At 46.7% G+C, this 19,020-nt stretch overlaps 1 protein-coding gene across 1 annotated transcript; it reads left to right on the forward strand.

The window, feature by feature from the left end:
* Positions 1-11,873: 11,873 nt before the first annotated feature.
* LOC144247020 (E3 ubiquitin-protein ligase PHF7-like) lies at positions 11,874-16,117 on the forward strand. The gene is made up of 10 exons (XM_085590759.1): positions 11,874-11,916; positions 12,249-12,340; positions 12,426-12,527; positions 12,810-12,934; positions 13,011-13,173; positions 13,260-13,366; positions 13,581-13,694; positions 13,829-13,947; positions 14,100-14,652; positions 15,067-16,117. The coding sequence occupies exons 1-10, from the start codon at positions 11,874-11,876 to the stop codon at positions 15,296-15,298; spliced, it is 1,650 nt and encodes a 549-aa protein (XP_085446885.1). The 3' UTR covers positions 15,299-16,117.
* The last annotated feature ends 2,903 nt before the right edge of the window (positions 16,118-19,020 follow it).

Raw genomic sequence — 19,020 nt, forward strand, 5'->3', positions numbered from 1 at the left:
AAATAACAATGATAAGTCTGTGGGATTCCTTAAAATCAGAAGGTTTTGGGCACATTGCAAAAGGCAGGCCACAGAGACACCAGGATGGTGATTAGAGCTACGCAGTAGCTATAAGATTTGTCAGCAGAAAAATTATACAAGAAGTAGAAAGAAAGAACAAATAGAACAATAGTCTGTGTATTAACACTTGGATAGAATAACTTCCTAAGTTGCAGAAAAGTATATCTGTTGAGATATTAGGAAGGTCTAAGCTTAATAACGGAGCTCTGTGCATTGTATCTTGAGGCTTACAAGCAAGTATTGTATTCAAAATAAGCAAGCATTGTTTTAACTAAAGGTACGTGTGCTTGTAGTGATTGAATAGAACTACTGTCAATATGCTTTTGCTTTGTGTGACTGGTCAAAATGTTTATAAAGTAAGTTGTAAAATTAAGTTCTTGGTCTGTTGCCTGGATGTGATGCTGGCATCTTCCCATTGTCATAACCATGTAATGAGACTGGTGCTAAAAAATAAACAGCTCGAGACACATACCACAGCAGCCCCGTCCCGTTCGTGACTTGTATATAGCCCCTAGCTGGTGACATAAGTCTTAAGCTGTTTTGCAATATGAACCTTTGTATTATAACTTTAGAATGTTGCTTAGTATATAAGGATTTTAGACTGTATCTTTAAAATGTGTAAGGGATTTAAACAGAAGAGGGAAGTGAACCTTTCCCAAGCTCCTGGAAAAGGAAGATGGACATCAATGTTCTTGATTAATGATTTTGAAAGGGGAAGCTGGACATCACTATCATAGATTATTGGTCTAGAAAATAGAAGCTGGACCCCACTGTCCATCCTGGGATGTACATCCTAGGATATTGAAACCTGGACTAGGTCACAATAGAGTATAGAAATTGGAAAGGAACCAGACATCACCATCATAGTTTTATGATTCTAAAGGATAGAATTGTGACGTCAAAAGGTAGAAATAGAAACTCCTGGAAGCACACGTAAAAAATGGGAAATAGAAACTGCTGGAAAAAGCTTATGATTATGTATGAATATGATCAATAAATACCAGCAAGCCCAACAATCAGTGTGCAGGTGGAGGGGAAAACCCCCAACACTGTACCCAGCACTGTCTTTGCTCATACATTACCATATTAATTAATAAATTGAATTGCTACTTGATATATTGGCTGAGTCAAGCTTCTCATTTCTAACAACAGGCAGCTCAGGTGTGTTAGGAGATTACCATGAGCATTGGCAGAGGTGAATAGTCAGGAATCCCAAGGCTTGTGCAACTCTCTTCCACGGAGAATCCCTTGTTATGGATTTCCAATGAACCAGAGCTAAAATGGCAAGTCAGCAATTGGGGAGATTCACCACTGAGACAACAAAGCTGGAACATGCCTTGTTTTGAGAGGGACAATTAAGACAACAAAAGTTCAAACAGCAACTACTGGGAAGATGACGAAAAACTATTTTTTCTAAGGTATTCTAGTGTTTGTTTTCTTCTCTGTACCTTGTGAAAATTGCCTATCTCCTATTTTCTTTGTTTTCTTTTTTCCCGCCTTCAGAATGAATCTTGCATTATGGATATTTGAAGTCAGATATAAGAAAAGGTCTCTATTGTTTTCATATATTGTTTGGCAGTCATGAAAATGCAACTTTAGAGGTGAGAGGCTTTATCTTTGATATTTAGATCAGACTCAATTTTAAGCACCCTTGCATGTCATGCTTGTTTGCAAAGATGCTAGATTGATCTTTGATGTGCATTCAACCAAGAAATAAGTGCATCAAAGCCTCTGGAGGTGGCTTCCATGGCCAGTTTCCCTGAGGTGTCGCAGCCCCAGCCCTGCTCCATGGCCAGTTTCCCTGAGGTGTTGTAGACCCAGCCCCACTCCATGGCCAGTTTCCCTGAGGTGTCGCAGCCCCAGCCCCGCTTCATGGCCAGTTTCCCTGAGGTGTTGTAGACCCCGCCGCGCTCCATGGCCATTTTCCCTGAGGTGTTGTAGACCCAGCCCCGCTCCATGGCCAGTTTCCCTGAGGTGTTGTAGACCCAGCCCCGCTCCATGGCCAGTTTCCCTGAGGTGTTGTAGACCCAGCCCCGCTCCATGGCCATTTTCCCTGAGGTGTTGTAGACCCAGCCCCGCTCCATGGCCAGTTTTCCTCAGGGCGGTCCCACCTCCCGCGTGAGCCGGTTTGTGTTGCGCAGCCCGGGCTGGATGCGGGGAGCCGGGCAGCCATTTCGAACACGGCCTTTAATACCGTCCCACTCGTTCTGCCCTTTCCTGGCACCTTTTGACAGAGCTGTGCTTATCGAGGTTTGACTCTGTGCCCAAGCTCTGCATTCCCATTAGCCAGTCCTACATGCCTGCACTGTGCCCACCCTATTTTGGGGGTAAAGCAATGTGCCTGCCTTTCAGCCATCTGTGGGGGTCCAAGGTCTGTGTGCGCACGGGATGAAGATCTGACTTGTTTGCACGGTCAGCTGTGGTTTTCTGCACCTCAGCTGGCATGTGTCAGCTGCACACCCTGCCCTCTGTCCCAGCTCTGTCACATTGGCAGTGTTTTGCGTGTCACACTAGTGCTGCACGGAGTGCCACACTGGTGGTGTGTGCCACGCTGCCGCTGTGTTGTGTGTCACGCTGGCAACGTGTGCTTAAAGACCTTGGAGTGTAAGCGGGAGCGTGTGAAGGATGGTGACAAAAGAAGGATGCCAGCCAAGAGACCGGCTGCTTCCAGACTCAAAAGCCAGCTCTCTGTTATGTAATAGTGTTTTCTTCTCCTTCTTCACCTGATGTCACTCTGCCATGTGCAATCCCCAGAGAGCTTGATGCATGAAGAACTGTGGGATTCCTTAGAATCAGAGCGTTTTGGGCACATTGCAAAAGGCAGGCCTCAGAGACACCAGGATGGTGATAAGAGCTAAGCACTAACTATAAGATTTGTCAGCAGAAAAAGTATACAAGTATAATGAAAGGACAAAGAGAATAATAGTCTGTGTATTAACGCTTGGATAGAATAACTTCCTAAGTTGCAGAAAAGTATATCTGTTGAGATATTAGGAAGGTCTAAGCTTAATAACGAAGCTCTGTGCATTGCATCTTGAGGCTTACAAGCACGTATTGTATTCAAAATAAGCAAGCATTGTTTTAACTAAAGGTACGTGTGCTTGTAGTGATTGGATAGAACTACTGTCAATATGCTTTTGCTTTGTGTGACTGGTCAAAGAGTTTATAAATTAAGTTGTAACATTAAGTTCTTGGTCTGTTGCCTGGATGTGAGCTGCTGGCATCTTCCCATTGTCACAACCCTGTAATGAGACTGATGCTAAAAAATAAACATGTACCACAGCAGCCCAGTCCCGTTCATGATTTGGATGTATCCCCCAGCCGGCGATAAAGAACCTTTTGAAAACTGGCTAGGGCATCACAGCATTTTAGGAACATCCTTGAGACCCATCATGAGCCATCTCCTTGCTGAAGATAGGTGCTGTTTTTAACCAGCATTTGATTACAGCAGGTCTGTTGACATCCATTGTGTGTAATCTAAAAATAGCTTGTTCAGCTAGGGAGTGAGGACATGCTCCCTACAGGTCCAGGGAGCCACAGGCTATGGCTTTGCTATGTTCAGAAAGCATCTCTCTGCTTAGTTTTAATCCAGCTGGACTGAGTTCAACAATACCCCAGTAGAAACAGAGTTTAGAGGGGGTTCACAAACTGAGCAAGTGTCCCAGCTTCCCAAGAGGTTTCTAAATCATGAAGCAGTCAAATCTGGCCCTAGCCTGGATGCTATATTCAGTTCACTTTGCCTTTGTGATGTGACTGAGGAGTGAGAATACTCTTCAAACCAGAGCTAAAGAATTCCGTTTTATTTCTAACCTGTTTTTACATGCTCTTATTTATTATATACTTCTCAAGTATTGTTGCAATTCCCCAAAAAAGCACATCCTGTAATTTCCATGTGTAAGTGACTCCTGTGATGAAGGACTTGTGACTTGTTGGACAGTTACTGTTTGTAATTACAGAAGAAATCTCCTATTCACCCCAAATAAATAGAGTTTTACTGCTATTTAAGCCCGACTTTCTGCTGAACACTTCCATATTAGTGCTGGTTTTGAAGATGATACCTAAAGCTGTTAGGGTTGTTTTATTGATGGACCTGAATTAACGCAACATCCTTATTAACTCAGTCTTTTTAATTATACGTTTGGGAATTTTCTCCGTAGACATCCTTATTAACTCAGTCTTTCTAATTATACGTTGGGAATTTTCTCCGTAGCTTGGCCTGCTATTTGGGATCATTCACTTTACTTCCCCTTTATATGACCAAAGTGTATTACTGAATCCCAGGGATCCTTCAGGATTTGCTCCAGCATATCAGTTGTCAGGATATTAAAGTTGATAATTTTATTAAGTGTCTGGGGTTTGTTCCAAATTCATCACTGCTTTACATTAGAGTAGGAGCTGAAGAGGTAGGATGTTAGCTTTTCCATTTCATAACTTAAAGCAGCAGGTATTTTTGCAGCACTTTTCCCCTAGGCTAGGGCACACCTTACTAATACAAAGAGTTACCCCTGGGACAGGTGAGACTTTTAGACACTCAGGTACACTTTTGTCTGTGTTGATTTTAATACATGGGCACCACACAAAGAGAAAATTTTCCTTATTTAAAAAGCAAAAATAATTCCTTGTAGTGGTATTTTAGTTGTTAACCCAAGGCTTGTTTTCTTTGAGGAGGAACTTTAATTTCCTTTCTGCCTTCAGTTTAGTACCTTTTGAAATTGCCTCACCTTTGTTTCCCTGCTTTCCTTCTTACAGTGATGACGCACCTGAAAGGGATTTTTATTGGACAATACCCCAGCAGGGTTTGAACCATGATCTCTTGCTTTGGAAGCCAGAAGTTATAGAGGACAAGTTTGCTAGGCTTAGCATGAAACATTTGTGGACTACAATTTTCCTCCCGCACACAGCTCAATTTGAGAGATTTTTAGGATCTAGGGCAAACTTGTTGCTGTTGTGAGCTTGAGGGGGGATGGCCATCAGGGATAGTAATTGGGGACAGCTTGCCATGCTGTGCTTCAGCCTGTTGTAAGAGGGAGCAGGGCTTACTCCGTGGGGCGGGAGCAGGCAGAGTTTGTGCAGCAACAGCTCTCCCGGCCAATTGCAGAGATGCTCGGTGCAGTGGAAGCATTTGTGGCGCTTCCCCTGCTTTTATTTTTAATATGCTCTTCCCTCCGTCCCGCATCAGGTGATGTCCTGAAGCTTTCGCTCTGGTTTGTGCAGTAGAACTTGGTTAAACCAAACTCGTTCTGTTCAGTCATTTAGTTGTGACCTGTATGTGCCAGGAGAAGGTTCTGTATTTTGTTTCCTTTGCCTTTCTGAAATACCGTGCTGCAGTGTCAGCTCTGCAGTGCAGCTGAGCGAAACGTCTGAATTTCCATGCACACTATTTTCAAGAGGACTTAGGAGACACTGAAGAAATCTCATTGGCATTTACTGCAGTTTGCCAACATCCATTTTGATTAATGAGGCTGGAGTAGAGGGGGAGCGGAGAGCTGGAGAGCTGCATCAAATGGCACCGAGCTGCGGCTGCACAATCAGAAGCGGCTAATGCTGGTGTCAGTGAGGATGCTGGGCTTGGAGTGAGGATCCTGCAAGGCAGCCTGGCACCCTAAAGAATTGGGAAGAGGTTGAGGAGTGAATGCAAATCACAAAAACTGAGGACCAGAACACTGGTCCCACCTTCCAGGTATCTAAAAGAGCTGGAGGCACTGGATAATGCCATGATGGAACAAAGGGATCTCTAAATTTCCTCTCTATTACTGTATGTTTTGGAACAGAGGAAAAGGCAAAAAAAAAATTGTTTAAATTCAATTCTCATTTTCTAAGGAAACTGTTAATTGTTCACCCCTCGTTCCATCTCCGGCCGAACTCTCAAGTTCATTTGACAGTGTGCAGGCAGTGTCTGCTGTGATGACAGAGCCCAATATCCAGTACCAGCAGCTGAGTTCCAGGTAAGACACATGTAGTGTCTCTTCCAAGAGAGGTTCTTAAATTCAGAACCCTTTGTGCTGCTCAGTAACTTGAGCTGCTGTGTCTGACAAATGCCTGAATTTAGCTTTATGGTATTTCATACCCTACAGTCTTCTTTGCGTCTGTATTTCAAACACTGCCTTACCCAAAGCCAGAAGCAGAAGCAAGGGACTTCTTATACAATAGGGAATGCTGGACAGGACAAACGCAGATCAAGCCAATATAGCTAATGCTACATTCTCTGTTTATTCTTTATAAGATGGCAGTTTATATACACTTCAATATCGTTTACAAATTGTGAGCACACTATCATTGGTCAGCAAACATTGTTTGTCTTTGTCTTAAGGTGGCTAGAGTTCCACACTGCAGCCCTTCACCAATTCACACCCAGAAAACTCGTTAATACTGTGGTTACCTTAACATAATTTCGAACTGCGCAGTGACTAATTTCTTACTGTGTCAAAGGCTTCAAAGGCCTTACCAAGGCCCATTATTTGAGGCCTAGACTGGGGGTAGCTCAACCTTCACTCGAAATATAAAGCGTGTCCTCTCTCTCTCAGAAATCCTGCGACAGGAAGCCCTGTTGCTCAGCCGCCAGGCTAGGAGGCAGGTGAGGACATTGACCTGTGGGCACACCACAGACCATGGCCCCCTAGGGGAATGAGGAGTCTCCTTTCCAAAGAATAAGCTCACTGAGAGATTGATTAGTTGTGGCGTTTCCAATGTGTAACTGAAGAAAGGTAGAACCATCACTTTGTTTAGTGGTCAGCATTCCATTTGTCCTTTGGTAACCTTTTTCTCTTTAAGAATGGGGAGTATCAGTTGAAAGTCAGTCCTTTGCTCCTTTGATTTTGTAAAAATGGGTTGTGCAAATCTTGTATTTACCATTCATTCCTAGGAATAGAATATTTGTATCAAGAGAATAAAACACACATCATTTTTGGAAGGCTACAATACTTGTGTTGTCATGTCTTGAATCACCAATAATTCTAGATAAAAATAATTAATATTTCATTGTGCTCAGTGGTAAGACAGCTAGCGTTGTCTAATAATGTAAAGTGCTCGCAACTAGAAGTTCTCTACACATCTTTAAAAATCCACCCCCGAAAGAACAAAACAAACCCCAAGAAACTCTAACCCCCGAAGCCATAAGGGGCCTAATTTTGGTTTATTTCTGAGTGCACCCTAAGGACACTCCCCACTGCAAGCTGCTGAACACGGAGTTCTTTAGCAAGCCAGAGCACTCATACCCATGCTTAGATGTTCCAAGGTTTATGTGTGTGGGAGCTGTGCCCTTGGGTCAGATGCCAACAAACTGCACAGTACCTGAAAACCTAATTCAAGTGTCTGCAACCTTCTCCCTGCTGGAATCTCCCCAGGAAGGCATTTTTAATTTTTGCCACTCCTGATGCAGTACCTGTTCTACAGTAATTTTGACAAATATGTTCACTTCTACCTGACATCCAGGCTGCAAGATCCTCTTTTAGTTCCTCTGTGTCTAGTAGAGACTGTTCGCTTGGGTTTGCATGTGGCACTTTAAGTAATGGCAGAGAAAACATCACAGCTTTTTAAATTCCTTCTCTTAGTTTGGCTCTCATCCGTGCTGTTAATGCAGGTAAATGAAGTGCAGTCACGGTGGGGGGAAAGGGCATAGGAAGCAGGGAAGCCATTGATTTCAACATCTTCTTTACAAGCTTCTCACATGAAGTTGTTTCCTCTAGGAAATTCTAGTCAAAGATGTACATGTGCAGTCTCATGTTTTTCCTAGAAAAAGCTTCAATTGGAAGGAAAAAAACCCCACATCTACAGACTTTCCAAGAGAGATGATCTAAGCGAAAGCAAAGCTGAATTTGACATGCTGTAGTTTCTCGAAGGCAGCTGTGAGGTTTGATTTTTTTTTTTTTTTTAGGTTAAAAGCATATTTTCTGCCTTAGAGCCACATAGATTTTTATTTTATCTCCTTCTGCTTACACTCCTCTTATCATCCATGTGATTTGCAATACTTACTTTGCATAGGCAGAGTGACTGATAAATGATGATCCATTTATGTCTCAGTGGAGGTTATTGTGGATGCTTGGATGCTGCCATGTTCTTTTAATTAACTGGGAACATACCAGGTTCTGAGTATGCATGGTATGTGTTTTGTACTAACAAGAAGATGAGGGAGAGAAAAGCATAAAAACAAGTGGTGCGGTCACTGTTTTAAATTCTAAAAGAATAGTAAGTCTTGGGGTTAACTTGGCAGTTAACTTCTAATTTTCCTGATTTCAGGCTACAGCTGTTGGAGTTAGTGGGGGGAAATGTGTTGTCATATGGAATAGCTTCATTTATTTTGACAAAAAACAGTCTTTCAGTCTTCATGGTGTGAAGGTAATGGTGGGTAGTGAAAAGAACTGCCTGTTGGATTACTCAATCTGTTGGCACCTACCAAAGGTGTCAGCATTTTACACAAAGAAAAAAGATAGACAATAACTGAAACAAAAGGCTTCTAGGATTCTCTATGGTAACAAGTGCATGTCCGTTTATAAAACCTTATTTGAGTTCTGGGGTATAAAGTACTTTTTACTTAACATTTCTTTTATATTGCAGTAGTGCTTTAAACTTAATTTTAAAAACAATAGTTTTTATATAGTAAAGGAAATACAGTAAAAACAGCTTGTATTGAAGCAATATCTAAAGCTCCTAAATTTGTTCGAAATGTAATTTAACAATAAATTTCCAACCTCCCAGTCAGGAAAAGACAAACTGTATGACCACAGAGAGTGGAAAGAGCTGCTCCTCTTCCTGACAAATTCAGGGTGGGATTGCCCCTTCTGTATTTGCACTCCCAGGCTCCCTTCAAAGGTGGGATCTGCTTAAGTCCAGTCCCATAGAGTAGAGAAAATGATTCATTCTTGAAAACTCCACTATTGCTTTGATAGTCTGTTTTAAAGGTCTGTTTTACTTTTTTCCTTCTGGTAGATAATGAATTTAAACTGTAGCAGAGAGCTCTGAAGGAATTGCTTCCTGTATCTGATTTCTGAAACTGTACAAGTCTCTGTATTTGCTCAGGTCCTGCTGATCTTCTCCACTGTGATGAATCTACACAGGACTCTTTCAAGCTTGCCATGCTGGTGTGGCAGCCTTTGCACCTTGGCAGAACCTGCCAACTGATGCTGGCAGGTAGCACTTGATCTACCTTGCACTTGAATTGACAAATACTTCAGTTTTCTTTGGTTTGGTGTTTGGTTTTGGTTGTTTATTTTTTAAATTTTAGATTTTGCAGCTTTATCATTTTACAGAACAATGACATTTAATTTTCTAGATACAAAACCAATTGTGATAAATTCACACTGAAAAATCTTTTGTCTTGGGAGAGCAGCAAAGATAAAGTGGCAAAGTATACTGAGTATACTGGCTTTAAAAAGCTTTTCTTCCTATTCTTGGAAAGCAATTGGACTTCTTTCCATCTCCCCTGAACTTCCTGTTCTTCATCAGTAACCTCCCAACAGATAATGGTTGTCCTTATATCCTTTCAAAATCTCCCCCTCTCTATCATGGGCAGGAGGCTGGAATTCTTTTGTTCTGACCTCAGATAAAAAGTCTTGGGACATGACAGTGAGAAATACATAAGGCAATTGTTAGAGGGATGATTTGGGGTCTAATAACTACACTGGGCACTGTTATTTTAAGCTTCTGAGTTGTAATTAAACAACATTCAAAGGAAGAACTGTCAAATGTGGAGACAAAACTGTCCTGAGGATGAGTGTGAGGGTGGTTAATGTCTGTCTCCTCCGGGCACTTCAGCTGACCATTGAAATGTGCTTTGTGTTTATACAGCGGTGTCACCATTGCTAATTTTCTTCCTTCACTGAGGATTCGGGCATGGCAATGCCCCTGTAACAAAGCAGTGCCTTCACTTTCTTCCTGGTTTTCTCCAGAGAGGTCTTGAGGAAAATGTCAGTTCACCTGAAGCAGGTTTTGAATTTCTCCAGTGCAAGAGAATCCATGTGGATGCGACACTTTAGTCAGAGAAAGAGAAGCCAGATAAACTTCCCCAGGTGTTGTTCTGGGGAGTTTTGAGATGCCTGAGAGAAAGACTAAAAACAACCTTCCAGCTGGTGTTTTGAACGGCTGTTTTCTCATCAGATGTTTAGCAAAGGGTGTCTTGTGAATTAGCCAATGGTGTGAAGGGTTGCTGTGTGGTGGTGTGACAGTTTTACAAGGATTTATAAGGGTTTGGTAATTAAGTTAGAAATTAGTTGTTAGACAGGTCTTGTTGGTATGTTCCATGTGTCCCCTATTCCTCCCTAGGAAGGTTTTTCCCCACCTCCTTGCCACAAAGTTTTCCCGCCACAGGGTTGTCAATCTCCCTCTGTACCTAAAAATACCCCTGTCAGTCCAAGTTGTACAGCCCCCTCTCCCTGTCAATCCCTGAAACCGTCCCCATTTTCTTCTAGAATGTTTGATGTCAGTCATCCCTGTTCTTGTTAGTATTGGTCCCTGGAAACCTTTCCCCTCCCTAGGTTCTCCTCATTGGCCCCTGCACTGATGTAATCCCTTCCTATTGGTTGCACTGTGTTCACCCCCCTCACGCCCACACCCTTTATAATCCCCTGTCAGACCCAAGGTAGAGCGGCATCTGTCACTGTCCCGGTTTGGGAGAATAAAAGCTCTGCAGACCTCATACAGGTGTCCGCTCCCTATTCCTTTGCTTTGGATCTTCGTAGCTTTGCTGTGCCTTCGTCACCCACGCTGAGGCAATCACTGCCACCCGGTGCTCTAAGTGACGAGCCGGGGGCAGCCACACTTGTAGTTCCCTCCAGTCACTTGAAGGGGACAAGCTAGCCGCCACAAAAGATCCCCGTGACTGGGCAAGCGAAGTACTACAGTTTTGAGATGGCTGAGAGAAAGACTAAAATCAACCTTGCAGCTGGTGTTTTGAACGGCTGTTTTCTCATCAGATCTTTAGCAAAGAGTGTCTTGTGAATTAGCCAATGGTGCGAAGGGTTGCTGATTAAATGACTAATCAGGTCCACCTGTAATAGAACGGTGTATAAAATAATGGGTTTCTAATAAACTTGGATTAACCTTCTGAAGAGACCTAGAGTCCATGTGTGGCCTCAGTTCCACTCCTAACTCAATGCACAATCTCTGTGTGACTGACCCCTGCCAGGGGCAGGAGCAGAGATTTCCCTTGGCCGGGGCTGGAGCCCTGGAGTGGCAGTGCCTGAACAGCACCTTACTGCCAACAGTACCAGCCTCGATGGCTGCCCCAGGGCGTGGCATTTGGCCCTGCACTTGCTGCAGGAGTCCCTGCCTGGGTTCCCTCCTGACCAAACCTTCACACCCATCTCAGAACCTGGGCAGTTACCAAGGGGGCCGCCTCAAGTGGTTGCCAGGGACCTGAGGCCATGGCTGCCCCAATTGTGGATGCACGATGCTGATGTCAGAGTAGCCATTGTGACCCGTGCAAGCAAGGTCACAAAAGGGAAGGCTGGGCTCAGGCCGCGTGTCAGTGCGACCTGACCACGGGAGGAGAAGGCAGGGCAGGGACGCTGCTGCTCAGGGACCAGCGGAGCCCCACAGCTCGGGGCTCTGGGCCTGTGCTGCAGGCTCCCCTGCCTCTCCCTGCCCAGAATCAGCGGAGGAACAGCCAGAGCGGACTGCGGTGTTCCTCGAGGCGACGACGGGAGGAGAAGGCGGACAGGAGCAGGGCTCACGCAGGGCTCAGCAGGGAGTAGTGCCCTCGTGGCTCTGGGCCTGTTCTGCAAACTCCCCACACTCTTCTGTCTCCCAGACAGGGAGAGAACCAGCACCTGGAGGAGACTGTGACCTTTCTGGACAGGGACTCACCGCTGACGGCTGCCATGTGCGACAGCAAGCAGGAGGGCCCTGGTGCCAGGGAGGCAGGTGAGGGCAAAGCCGCCCTCCCAGAGCCGGGCCCAGGGGCTCCTGTGGCAGGCGTTGTGTGGGGCCCAGAGCAGAGGCAGGGGGAGGCAGGAGCTGCTCAGCCATGCCGCGGCTGGGAGCCTCCTTCCTCCCCAAGTGGGGCCCAGCTGGGCCAGGGGGCAGCTCTTGGGACACCCGTGCCCACAATGGCCCCTGCTCTCCAAGGCCTCCAGCCCTGCCCATCAGCCAGGCAGGCAGGCAGGGACAGAGCAGCCCTTGGGGCCGATGCTGCTGCAGCCAAAGAGCCCCGCAGAGGTGCTCATGCCCGCTGCCATTGGCTCTGTGCCCTGCAGTGTGCATGCTGTGTCGCCGAGCAGAGGCTGATCCGGACATCTGCGGTGACAAACTGGAGAAGGGCGGACTCTGTGCCCACGTGTTCTGCCTGGTGAGTGGCTCCGGGAGCTCCATCCACCATTGCAATGGGCAGTTCCTGCCCCTCTCTTCTCATCTGTTCCTCCCCTCTGCTGCAGTTTTTTGCCACTCTACTTTTTCGTCAAGAGAACAAACATGTTGGACTCATGGGATTTCTTCCTAGAGATATCCAAATTGCAGTGCGGCGGGCAGCACAAAAGGTGAGAGTCCGACGCAAGCAGGGAGATTTGTGCCAAGTGAGGTTTGCCAGAGCTTAGCCCAGACACTTGGAAGGAAAGGCCTGCCCTTCTGGCCAGTTGTGGGACAAAGTCTGGCTCCCAGCAGCTGCACAGAGGCTCTGGCACGGGAGCCCCCCTCCTCCACCAGACGGCTCTGTGGGCTGAGACCCAGCAGTGGCCACATCCTGCGCCCTGCCCGGAGCGCTGGGGCTGCCTGGGGAGGCCCCGAGGCTGCTGCTGATGGGGCTGCTTGGCTCTTTCCAGCGCTGCTGCGTCTGTGGCCAGAGCGGGGCAACTATCATGTGCTGCATGGAGGGCTGTGACAGATGGTTCCACCTGCCCTGTGCCAAGGAGGGTGGCTGCGTCACACAGTATATTCCAGATTACAGGTACCTCCTCCCCACTCCTGGTCACCCCTGGCGGAAGATCCAACATTTCTCACTTTGCCCATCCATTTTCCTCCAGCTCCTTCTGCCCTGAGCACTGTCCCAAGCAGAACGTGGAGGCGACTCCAGAGCCGGGCACCAATTGTCTCATCTGCATGGAGCTAGTGGAGGATAGAAAGACTTTCAGAACCCTGGTGTGCCCAGCATGCAAAAGGGCCTGGTTCCACAGGGACTGCATCCAGGTAGGAGCCCTCCCCTCAGCCCCAGGGCAAAGCAGGTGCTCAGCAGCACCAGGGCCTTGCTCACCCTGCTTCTGTTTGCCCTGCAGGGACAAGCCTTGCGTGCTGGTGCTTTATATTTTCGGTGCCCCCTGTGCAGAGACCAGGAGGCATTCCCTGTTGAAATGATCATCCTGGGGATCCGAATCCCCTTCAGGTTGGTGTCCTTCTGCCTGCCTCACAGGACAGGAGCTGCAAGGACTGTGGACTGCCAGGACCTGCCCCAGCAGTCCTGTCCCTGCCCTGTCCTGTGAGTCTGGGCTTCAACTTCACGCACGCCTTGGAAAAGTACGGGACGAACAGCAGGGACAACCTGTACCTCTGTGAGGGGAGGGCAGCAGAAACTCATCAGCTTTTCCTTTCTCCATCAGACTGCCAACATGGGAGGATAACGATGCCTACGCGGATCTAAGAGAGAGGCACAGCAGGTGCAATGCCAGGGATTGCCTTTACCCGGGAGGCAGGGAGGAGGCAGAGGAAGAGGGGTAAGTTGGGGAGCTGCACCTGAGGCTCTGCAGGGTAGCCGTGTCACTTCAAGGGCTCAAAGAGAAAAGAACTAGAAGAGCTTGGCCAGACAATTAATTTGTCCTCAGTGCCATAAACCCATTTGCTTCCCCAGGCCCTGGGAACTGCTCCTGTGCTCCTCCTGCGCTGCTGAGGGCACCCACAGGCGCTGCTCCGGCCTGAAAAACAGCGTACAGAGCTGGGAGTGTGACAGCTGTGCTGGTCTTGAAACGGGTATGAGGCAAAGCACCCGGTGTCCCTGGGCTGGGGGCAGTGCCTAGGCTGGACCTGGCAGAGCCCGTCTGCTCCTGAAGGGCTGGGGTTCTGCTCTGGCCAGGCTTGCCTTGGGCCTGGGTGGTCTTTGACATTCCTGCTTGTCCTTACAGCCTCCAAGGATGAGCCAGAGCTCAGTGGCCCCAGCCCGACCAGTCAGTCAGGAGTGGAGCCTGCTCACGACTCCATAGAATCTGAGGCCATCAGCCCCAGCTCCCATGGCCCGGTGCCATCGGGGCTGGATCCCCAGGCTTCATCTGACGAGACCAGCAGCCGCAGCAGCCAGCAACGCACAGCACGGCAGCAGTCTCTGCCATCTCCCTCGCTGGACACCAGCAGCCCCAGCAGAACAAGGTCAATGTACAGCAGCACCCCTGAGCTTGAGGACAGGGGCCATTCCAGACATGCTGGGCCCGGCCGCGGGCGCACCCGCTCCCACCAGCAAGGTCAGGACCCAGATGTACCAGTCCGATCGAGGAGTAGCTGTGATGGCAGCAGAAGGACAACACCAAGGACTGAGATGCCCAGGCAAAGAGAGACACCTTCACAGGCATCCCCCAGATGCACCCGCTCCCACCAGCAAGATTGGGCCCTAAGTCCACCTGTCCGGTCCAGGAGTCGCCGTGACAGCAGCCAGAGGACAAGACCAAGGACTGAGACGCCCAGGCAAAGGGAGACATCGCCAGGGACGTCCCGCAGACACAGCCGCTCCCACCAGCAAGGTCAGGCCCTAAGTCCATCTGTCCGGTCCAGGAGTCGCCGTGACAGCAGCCACAGGACAGCATCAAGGACTGAGACGCCCAGGCAAAGGGAGACATCGCCAGGGACGTCCCGCAGACACAGCCGCTCCCACCAGCAAGGTCAGGCCCTAAGTCCATCTGTCCGGTCCAGGAGTCGCCGTGACAGCAGCCACAGAACAGCATCAAGGACTGAGACGCCCAGGCAAAGGGAGACATTGCCAGGGACGTCCCGCAGACACAGCCGCTCCCACCAGCAAGGTCAGGCCCTAAGTCCACCTGTCCGGTCCAGGAGTCGCCGTGACAGCAGCCACAGGACAGCACCAAGGACTGAGTGGCCAAGGCAAAGGGATACTCCATCAGGGACATCCCCCAGACGCAGCCGCTCCCGCCTGCAGCGCCGGGCCTCGGATCAACCTCTCCGGTCCAGGAGTCGCCAGGACAGGAGCAGGAGGAGAGCAGCAAGCGCTGAGAGGCCCAGGCGCACGGGAACACTGTCAGAGAGTTCCCATAGGAGCAACCGCTCCCACCAGAGGCGTCGGGCCTCAACTGGGACCTCCAACAGTAGCACGTAGCCTCATCTATTCTTTCTAGTCCATCTGTTTGCTGCCAAAAGTGAAGGTGAGAACAGTCAATACAGAGACCTTGAGACTTGCAGGTCTGTGAGAAAACCGTATTAGCTCTTGACATTTCCACTGGCAGGAAAGTAGTCTTGTGCTAAATCCCTTGATTTCTGCCTTACCATGTATTAAGTGAAAAGTCACTTAAATGATGTAGCTAATGAAAAAGGACTTTTGTTCCGGCCTTTTGACTCCAAGCTGAGATGTTTCCCCACTGCTCACTCTTGTAAAGTGAACCTCTCCTTTATGGGCCTTGCATAGAGTTAGCGAGATATTCAGAGCAAGGTGGCTCCTTGGGAAGCTGTCTTTGGAAAAGATGTGCGCTGTTTTGCTATCCTTGAACAATCTCATTTCAATTTAAAAGACTTGTTTGGAGCTTCAAAGAACAAAACAGAAAAGATTGTGGAAATACCCTGGGACAAAGAGGATGTACAGGACCCTGCCCTCAGATGACCATTTGGGACCTTTGTCCGAGAACAACCCATCTCAGGAGTCGAGCGCGTTCACGTTTTCCTTCTTTGGAGACACAGAGGAGCTGGGCATCAAAGAAGGTAACAGCAGGACCCTTCTCACAGTGCCATTTCTAATGAAGAGCTTCTGGCAGGCACTGTAGAGCATTGTGGTGTAAAGAAGGTCAGGACGCAGGAGATTTTCCACAGCAGAAGACAGTAAGTAGGCAGAAGCATTTTGATCTTCATTTCTGCTTGCCAAGGCTGTGGTACATGAATGAGAGGTAACTCATGCTTGCATCTCAGGAATTCTGAAAGGCATGCTTTGAGAAGGCATTGGGGATTTTGCTGAGTGGTGAAAAACCTTGTTGTCATGCCCTGAATCTCGCAAACAGGGAGAAAGATGGCAAACCGGTCATATCAAGTTTCAGAGAACCCAACAAGATTTTAAAGGAAATGTGTGTTAATGGAGAGGGAGGAGCAAGATCCTGGAGTTGACCGCAAGATCCACGAACATTCTCTTTGCTACTGAATTCTCTTCTTGGACCTATAGAAGAAGGAAACTGAACTACACATGATGGTTGGTATGTTCCAACCGTAGATAAAATGAGGCCTTATAAAAGAGGATGAAACAACATTAAATCAAGTCACAGTCCTGTAGGAGAGAAAATAAACCGTGTGAAGTTATCCAAAATATTTAAAAAAAAACAAAGCAACAACACAAAGCAACAAGCCCCACACAATTGTGCTGAATTCAGAAGGTATCCGGTGTCTTCTGATTGCAACAATAAAATGTTTAAGAATACAGCAGAGATCCCGAGAACAGAGAGGAAAATCCTGGAGCAGAGATGTAGCTCAGAAAATCTGGCAGAAGCAGATTCTGTCCTTCCTACATCTGTCTTCTCCACTGTAAGTATTTGTCTTGAAAGGAGGAATTCTTCCTGACAAGTGGAGGAATAATCTGGATGTGGCTTTGTTTCTTTTTCGGTGCTGTTATAGCAGAGTCTTGCAGACTCAGAACAATAAAGCCGGTAAAAGTCGCATGGCAAGAGGATTCACGTTTCCAAGACGGCAGCTCTGAGGGTGATGATGAGCCTGAGACGTGAGACACTGAAACGGACCAAGAAATGCAAGTTCCGTTTCTATTTGCTGTCTACTTGGCTGTAGTAGTTGGATGCTGTGGGAATATTAATAGCAGCACTCAGGGAATGGGAAACTGAGATTGCACACCTCTGAGCAGTGAAAGTCATCTTGGAAAACCATTTGTGCTGCCCAGAGTCAAAACTCCCAGCAGCCCATGTGATGTGAAGTTGAATATGAAAAGAGAGACATTGAGCACAAGAAATTAACGGGCTCATTTTGGTTTGACCAACTCCAAACTGAGTTTGGTCAGAAACCAAAGACACAGTCAGTTTGCTGTTAAGAAGTTTATTTTTTTTTCTAGAAGGCTCTATTTGGTTACTAGGGAATAAAGCTTTTCAATGTATACCATTTCTCTGAAGCACTGCAGTTTTAACTTGTGTTCATGGAATTTGATAGTACAATTTTGGATGCTAAAATCCCTTTGTACTTGTCTAGGTTTGTTTCTTTACCACGCACAGAAAGTGCTAGAGTTGTCTTCTTCTTTGAAGATGATGAATGCCTAAGAGGTACGACAGAATTTCTTCACCCCCTTTTGTATTTTTTTAAACTCTTCATGGAATTCTGTAAGGAGGAAAAAATGCTGCCTGCCTAGGAATGTTTCCTAGTCAAATTTTGGCATCCTTACTTGTGCTCAAAATTATGGCAGAATCCCATTAGAAAGTCCTGGTAAAATAAAGGCCAAGCAGATTTCTGGCTTTCTTCTCTTTCAGGTAATTGCCTAATAGGAATCTGGACTTTCAGAGCTTACCAAAACATTAGCCCCTTGACAGTTTACCTAGACATTTTGGATCCTTTCAGGTATTTTTATCACCTTTAACTTTTTCCTGTCTTTCTGGAGTTACCATTAGGAATTCTGTGTTCTTGTCACCCACATAGGTCCCTGTCGTGCTTTGTCCTAATGAATCTGGGAGTTTCTCTTCTGAATCCTGGGGATTTTCTATTTAGAAACAAAGAAAACAACAACCAAAGGAAACATATGGAGTCCCGTCCCCAAAAATTGCAGAGGCCTGCAAAACAATTGCTTGTTATATGTTTTGTAAAATAGTCTTAAGACACGCTTAAATGGTGTGCATTTCTCAAGACTGATTCAATAACGCAGCAGAAATGTATTGCTGTGTTCATACAGTTCGTGCCCAGCACTCTTCCAGCCTGTCTGATTTGCAGGGGGTCTTAAAGTGGAGAGCTCAGTCCTAAGCAGGCCCCAGTTCTGGGGGAAGATGTGTGATCCTGGTGCTGAGCTTCTAATGTAACAGTGGCTATTTCACTGCAATTTAGACTGCAGCATGCTGAGGAAAACTGCTGCTGCCTTTCATTGTCCCGCAGACACCAGGCTGCAGGAGGGAACATTTCTGTTGGGAGACAACGTCTGTTGGGGGGCATGAGAACAGGAAGGATGTGAAGAATTGACTCCTGACTTTATTGCTGAGTTGCCCATGATGGTTAGAAGCAGCAGCACAATCGAAAATGTTTAAGCCTATTAATTGGTTCTTTTTTTTGCACAGAGGGCCCAAAGTTATTTTGTAGATCAGTAGAGTTCAGTGAAGAAAAAGGGTTGGGAAGACCAATGTAGATTATTGCTTGAGGTGAGTATGTAACATCTGTTCCCTGGGAACTGTAGGTGAAAGCTGAGCAAGGGGAGGGAATGTAGGTATGAATGGGCATGCAGAATTAATTCAGGACCTGGAGAAGAGCCTGCAACTTTGCAACTCCCCAGGAACAAAAGTGTTTTAGTGTACCAGTGTGTATAACATCATGTTGTGTTGTCCAGGCAGGTAAACCACTACATCTTTGCAGGATACAGGAGCAGCTAATTAACTGTACGTAAAGGATATATTTAAGAGAAGGAGTGAATTTAGAGACTTCGCCTAATAGTGGATTCAGAAAATTCTCTGAAGAATTTGTTAGATTTTGATTATTTCCCAGAAAGCCAAAGGAAGCTTAAGGATACGAAATAGAAAGTGTAAGGAAAGCAATAAACTCTTTACTGAATAGAAATGTGCCACGTTTGTTCCTTGAAGAAGTGGTCAAACAATGTTACTACCAAAATCCTTTCAAAGATCTAAGAGGAAAAAAAATTGGCAAATC

Source organism: Lonchura striata, chromosome 12 (assembly GCF_050655825.1).
Source record: "Lonchura striata isolate lonStrDom1 chromosome 12, ASM5065582v1, whole genome shotgun sequence".
In the NCBI taxonomy this organism is placed as follows: Eukaryota; Metazoa; Chordata; class Aves; order Passeriformes; family Estrildidae; genus Lonchura; species Lonchura striata.